This window comes from Ursus americanus, chromosome 3, assembly GCF_024610735.1.
Source record: "Ursus americanus isolate L20-20 chromosome 3, mUrsAme1.1.p, whole genome shotgun sequence".
Classification (NCBI taxonomy): domain Eukaryota; kingdom Metazoa; phylum Chordata; class Mammalia; order Carnivora; family Ursidae; genus Ursus; species Ursus americanus.
The window spans coordinates 44,160,494-44,167,575 of NC_142129.1; the positions used below are offsets into that span (position 1 = coordinate 44,160,494).

Consider the following 7,082-nt stretch of genomic DNA (forward strand, 5'->3'; position numbering starts at 1 on the left):
GTGTGCTGAGGGGGCTGGAGATTGTTAAATTGAAAAGTCTCTGTTTTTACGTGCCTATTTGTTTGAAGACTTTAGATGAAAATACTTGCTGCTTCACCAAACGAAAGCCAAAATTGCATTTGAAACACAAATTATTTTCCCCTTTCATTCGGGATTCTGAACACACGTGCACAATTGCAGTCAGAATCCTTGGACCGTTCCTGTCAGATATTAGCTAGAGGGAGACTTCTGTGGCTCGTAGAACAAAAACACTACGAGAGTGGTTTTTTGTCCAGGATGATTTGAACAGCAGCAAATAGACGATTACATTTGGAAAAATTGTAAATGTAAAAGCAGTCTTAACATTTTCTTTGATTTAAAAAAATGCCAGTGATTTTTATTTTTTTAAATTTATTTATGGAGTTTATTCCAAATTAGCCCAATCCCCCTCCCTTTTTTGTGAAGGCTGGGGAAATAGTGCTCTTTTACATATTTCTTCACTGATCAGAAAGAAATCAGTTTTAAAAATCGACTCTGATTAATCTTTTCTTTAAATTTGTAAATGTCAACAGCCACTTATCTAAATTTACAGTTACATAATACAGCAGATAAAGTTAAGGCTTATTTCTTTTTCTAAAACAAAACAAAACAAAACACCTCACAAATTTGTCAGCTAATGGAGAGAGAACACTTTTTTATTTTAAAAACTGGTGTCTCTTCTCATTTGGTACTCAGGGGAATTGGCATTAATGAAATTCTGCATTGCTATATCATGTTTGGCATTTGCTTAAATTCCACGGTCCTTTTTGTGCATTAAAACCAGTTTAAAATCAAAGGGAAGTGGAAATGGTGGTTAAATTATAATAAATGCTTCTTGTTTTATTTTCTTTTGATAATTTGCCTGTATAAATTGATGCTATTGCATGTGCCAATGTTTTTTTTTTATAATTACTAGTCTGCACAAACTCAAAGATTCTATTGAATGTAAAAAATCGGTCCCAGAATCAGTCTTTTTCACATGTTTTTGTATTCTTATGCTTAAGTCATTAAATATGTTTTAAGTGTATAAACGTTAAAAATGAAAACACTTTAAATATTGTGCTGGCATTTTTTCAGGTAATTTAAGATTAGAGAACCATGTTAACACTACCGTTTGATGAGTCTGTTGTAATGCCAGAATCCCAGATGTGCAGAAAGTTTTCTAGAGAATGTGAGGACCAGAAGCAAATTAAGAAACCAGAAAGCTTTTCCAAACAGATTGTCCTTCGAGGAAAGAGCATCAAAAGGGCCCCAGGAGAAGAAACTGAGAAGGAAGAAGAGGAGGAAGACAGGGAAGAGGAAGATGAAAATGGCTTGCCCAGAAGGAGGGGTCTTAGGAAAAAAAAGACGACCAAGCTCCGACTGGAGAGGGTCAAGTTCCGGAGACAGGAAGCTAACGCGCGCGAGAGAAACAGGATGCACGGCCTCAATGACGCTCTGGACAATTTAAGAAAAGTGGTCCCCTGTTATTCCAAAACCCAAAAACTGTCCAAAATAGAAACTTTACGACTGGCCAAAAACTACATCTGGGCACTTTCTGAAATTCTGAGAATCGGCAAGAGACCTGATCTGCTCACCTTCGTCCAAAACTTATGCAAAGGTCTTTCCCAGCCAACTACAAACTTGGTGGCAGGCTGCTTGCAGCTCAACGCCAGGAGTTTCCTGATGGGTCAGGGTGGGGAGGCTGCACACCACACAAGGTCACCCTACTCTACCTTCTACCCACCCTACCACAGCCCTGAGCTCACCACTCCCCCAGGGCATGGAACTCTTGATAATTCCAAGTCCATGAAACCCTACAATTATTGCAGTGCGTATGAATCCTTCTATGAAAGCACTTCCCCCGAGTGTGCCAGCCCTCAGTTTGAAGGTCCCTTAAGTCCTCCCCCAATTAACTATAATGGGATATTTTCCCTGAAGCAAGAAGAAACCTTGGACTATGGCAAAAATTACAATTACGGCATGCATTACTGTGCAGTGCCACCCAGGGGTCCCCTTGGGCAGGGTGCCATGTTCAGGTTGCCCACCGACAGCCACTTCCCTTACGACTTACATCTGCGCAGCCAATCTCTCACCATGCAAGATGAATTAAATGCAGTTTTTCATAATTAATGAGGAAAATGAAAATAAACAGTGGTCATTCACCTCCCCCGTCTAATTAAGACAAAGCAGATGCTTGTGGGCTGAGTAATTGGCACAACTCTATCTGAGGTGTTTACTAGTTCCTGAAGTGTGTTTCAACTATTGTGAGAATTTTCTATGTAATAATAAATCTCTTTTCGTATGAGAATTTCTTTTCCTTTCTTTTTGTCTGTAAAGCACTGTGATTCTGTTTCTACTGGAAGGAATTTTTCCCTTGTTTTATTTTCTTTTAAATTCACTTAATTTGTTTGAACAAGGTGTCTAAGAATATACTGTTGAATAAAGACATGCACACAGCATAACTCAATGTCTATTTCAGTTGTACAGTAATTATAAAAATGCATGTTATTAAAATCAGATGAATAAAATGATGTGTTTATAATTACTAGCAATTACATATTATGTATCTCTGAAAATTGAAAATTGAAAATATTGAGAATAACACGAAGGTGACATTGATATTGGAAGATGCATTTGAGGATGTGCAACAATATAAAAAGCTATGCAATTTTCTTTTTATTAAGGATGAATCTAAATGCATTCAATTGGTAACTATTCCTCTTCAAGTATTGCAGATAGGGCAACATGATATCTGGGTGGACGGTGTCATGATTTTGGAACAATTATTTCAATCGTAAAGAAAAATTTTTCAGCACTTGTTTTGTATTGTTCAGAAATTATCTGTACAGGTTTGTTATCACAATGTATAATTGTGTTTTTCCACCCCACATTTTTAAAGCAATTAAACATAGATATTTACACTCCTAAAGGACATCTATTAGCTTTGATATTTTTGCATGATACTTATTATTTCCTGGTACACAGCTGCTTTCTGTCTCTAACACTCCCTTCTTCCCATTTCAGAAATATTTCTGGATCTCAAAACCGTACAAGATAAAACAAATTTCTTAAACAAAATGGCCAAAGCGCTTACAATAATTTTTTTTTTTTTTAAGTATCTTAAATGAAAGAAGAGGAGCCCATGAGGGTTAAACATCCTGGGGAAACAATGATAAATCCTGGTAACCTTCAGCTCCAGCCGAAATTCGGTGGCAAATTTCCAGCAAACACCAAGAGTGGATGTTAAAAATGGAAGGTTTTACTCTGCTCGGTTTAAATAAGTCTGGCCGATTAGAGGCTAAATTCTGTGTGATTAAAAGTTTCCTGACAAAAGGCCACTAAACACCTACTTGAATAGCGCCTGGGGAGCTCACCCTCTTAGGCAGAACTGAGCCCCTTCTAGAATAAAAACCAAGGTGGCGGTGACCTCCCTCCAGCTGCCCTCTTGTGCAGGTTTGCCCCCCAGGGGGAGCAGGGGACCAGCTGCAAAAGCCAGTGAGGTTAGCAGAAATGGGTCCGGCGGTGGTGGGACGGAGAGGGTCCCGGTGGGCCCGGGCAGGGGGTCCGCAATCACCGCAGCCCGGCGCTACCCACTCCTGCGCCTCGCAGGCACCGCCCGAGCCGGCGCAGGCTCGACGGCTCCTCGCGGGCGGCGCGTGGAGAAGACAGAGGCGGCTTTGCGCCCCCACACTTGTCACCCCGGCACAGGTGCACAGGTGCACAGGCTGCACTGCGCGTGGCCCGCCCGCAGTGGGCGCCCTGGGGCCGGGGGCCGCGCCCTGCGAGCGGCTCCCGCGCCGACCTCGCGGGCCGGGAAAGGGGCTGCGCGGTCCGGGGAGCCGGCGGGCCCCGATGCCTAGTCTGAAACGGGGAGGAGAAGGCCTCCTGGGGCCAAGACCCAACAGTCTGGAAAGGGCGTCGCCCCTTCACCCGCCCCGTCTGCGGCAGTGGAGGAAGCGGCCGTGGCGGCGGCTCCAGTTTGCCCAAACTCCGCTGAAATCGGCCCCTGTCCTGCCCTCCCACGCCGGCGGGACTTCTAGAGCCCAGCCCGAGATGCCTGCGCGGGGTTCTCCAGGGGCAGCTGCTCTCCAGCTTTCCCCGTGTTAGCGCGCACCGCAGCCGCGCTCCGAGGGGCAAAGGTGCCCAAGCAGCTGCTGGCGCGGAACTCGGCGGGTGATGAACGTGCCCTTGTAAGCGGTGGTGACAGCACCTGTTCATTCCAATCCCACGAGGGCAAGAAGTCGGGGAAAGAGGAGGAAGTGTGCCCTCTAGGGGTGGAGAGAAGTTTACCCGAGGTAGAGAGCCGTCAGTTCCCTGTCTGTCCGGACACAGGAGTGCTCGCCCTTGCTTCCTGGCAGATGCGCACAAAACTTGCCTTCTCCGGAACCGTGTCCAGGATTGCCAGGCCTCTTTTAAAGCCCCTCAGACCCTAAGAGTCCGATCACTGCTCACCCCGTCTGAGCAAAGAGCAAGAAAGTGAGGAAGCATCTGGAACGAGAAGAATCTGACTTAAAAAAATTAAGGCATTTCTGTTTAGTCACTAACAGAATAAGTGCGGTCTCCCCCACCTGTTCCAAGGTGACCCGCAGCCCGACTGCGAACAGCATCGCGCCGGCTAAGAGTCTCCTTAGTCCAGACAGGCTTTGAAAACTACAGTCTTTCCAGGGTCACAAATCCATGTTGGAACTAGAGAGACTACAAGGGGAGATGCATTCTCCCCTCTCCCTTTTGGCAATATGGGAATGCTAAGAAAAAAGCAGTTGGCTGAATGTCTGGGGAAGAAGCAAATGTTCAGGAGAAGTGTCTTATCTCGGGGCTTTGTTCGAAATGAACTCAAGCAAAAGAGTGGGGTTTTCTGGCACAGACCTAAGAAATTACGAAATTTCTTCCATAGAAGTGCACAAATTCGATGCGTGCTCTCTCCTCTGGTGGACTGATAGGATTCGGGTGAGCAGGGTGTGTGGGACCGATCCCTGTGGCTTAATCAGCCTTCGGGTCCCACTGATGACCCCTGGTATGGGAACCACCCAGCTGGTCCCCTTTACACTAACCAAGGTTGGGGTGTCAGTTCTCTTCCTCAGCAGGACCCTCCCTGTTCCCCAGGGACTACAATCCTGAGAAATCATGACTCGTTCATTCATGTACCAGCATCATGGATGCCATGCACTGCAGAATCTTGCCTTTTAAGGTATGACTCCAGTGGAAGGGAAAATAGGACCGTATAACAAGTACACTTTAGGATCAGAAAGTCTTGGAATCAGATTTGCATCAAAATCCTGCCTCACCGTGAACTTCTTATGGCAGCCTCAGGGAGACAGCAGACAGCAGCCAGCAGCCAAAAGGCTGGAGGTCAGGGTATCTTAGTTCCTTGCTCTCTTCCTGACCTTCTGCTTTCCTCATCTCCCAATGTGAAAGGATGAAAAGGCCTTTCTGTTTTTTGAAACTTTTAAATAAGTATTGTCTTTCATATGGATAGGCATCTCTTTTGAGTTGGATTATGTGAATATTACATTTATTTTTTATATTAAAAATCTTGTATTTCTCTGTCCTTTCTGCCATGTCAGGACTTGATTAATAGATAGACAGACAGACAGACATAGATATAGATATATCCTCAACAAAATAAAAGAAGTAGTAGGTAGTGCAGGACTGAAATGGCTCTCCAGGGGCACCAGAGGCCTAGGCTCCTTCTACCTCCATTAACCTTAGTGTGGGGCTTCCATTTTCAAATTTGCCTCATGGCCCAAAATGTCTGTTGGGGTTCTAACCATTGTGTCCTCATTCCAACTAAGGAGAAGGAAAGAGGATGGCAAAAGGGTGTCCCACCCACCTGATCAGACCCTTATAGAAAATATTTATGGAAGCACCACCCAATGACTTCTATGTAATATCTCACCGATCACCTCTAGATTTAAAAGAATCTGGGAAATACATCCTTTTTATCAGAACATATTGCCACCTGCAAGTAAGAAAGAAAGAGAAGACGGATGTTGGTCAGGCACTTAGTAATCTCTGCCAGGCCTCCCCTTTTAGATTCTGAATCCTCAAAAGGTTGGGCCTCATCTTATATACTGTGTGGACACCTTATCACTCTGCCTTGCATATCATGGGCACTCAGTAAGATTTTTTTTTTTTTTAAAGATTCCATTTATTCATTCAACAGAGATAGAGACAGCCAGCGAGAGAGGGAACACAAGCAGGGGGAGTGGGAGAGGAAGAAGCAGGCTCATAGCGGAGGAGCCTGATGTGGGGCTCGATCCCATAACACCGGGATCACGCCCTGAGCCAAAGGCAGACGCTTAACCGCTGTGCCACCCAGGCGCCCCACTCAGTAAGATTTTTAATTGTTTCCAAAATGCTCCTGACAGTTCAGGAGGCATATGTTGTTGCCAGACACGTCTTCCATCTGGGTGCTAACGGGATGCAACGCACAGCACGCCTCCACTGGACCAGTGCTGAAATACATCCATTCTTGGTCCGTGCCCTCATGGGGCTGTCTTGAACCACGCTGACCTTTTCCCCCCACACTGCACTGCCCCGGCCTCAAACCTGACACATTCTGTGTGTGGCATCACTTGCCTTACCCAGAAGGTTCGGTCTACCAGACAAGAGATTGTCTTAGCTATCTTCTCTGTAGTACCGTGAGCCCCATCTGTGAGCCCCATCTTTACATACATTTCAAGCTGTGTGTGGCCGGGCTTTCTTACTTCTTTCCAGGACAAGTGCCTTTCACTCTGCTGTCTACCAAATCCTTCTTCTCCTCTCTGAGGTCATATACTTTGCCCAAGCATTCTGTTTCCTGTTTCTACCATCTCTTTCCCATTTGGCTACGTACATCTGTAGTTACGACATGGTCTCTAAGGCTCTCCCGTTTGTGGATTCTAAGTAGGTTTATTCTTAAGTCCAGTCCTCCTTCCTCCCAGTAAAATGCATGACTTCCGGCCTCTTGCTTGTTCGGAAGGCATGAAAGGAGAGGGTTTCCTGTATCCCCAGGTTGCCCATGCTGATGCCACCGCCACTGAAGCATTCCGTGGCTGGTGATGAAACCCAGCAACCCACCTCTGACCTCCATGTAATGTCTC

The 7,082-nt window shown here is 45.4% G+C and overlaps 1 protein-coding gene across 1 annotated transcript; it reads left to right on the top strand.

Moving 5' to 3' along the window:
* Positions 1 to 1,104: 1,104 nt before the first annotated feature.
* On the top strand, positions 1,105 to 2,462 carry NEUROD6 (neuronal differentiation 6). The gene has a single exon (XM_045793646.2). It carries the CDS (start codon positions 1,117 to 1,119, stop codon positions 2,128 to 2,130), a length of 1,014 nt encoding a protein of 337 aa, XP_045649602.1. The 5' UTR covers positions 1,105 to 1,116; the 3' UTR covers positions 2,131 to 2,462.
* Positions 2,463 to 7,082: the final 4,620 nt, after the last annotated feature.

Excerpts from the sequence above, each read along its gene's own strand:
- NEUROD6 (XM_045793646.2), top strand. The coding sequence starts at position 1,117 with ATGTTAACACTACCGTTTGATGAGTCTGTTGTAATGCCAGAATCCCAG.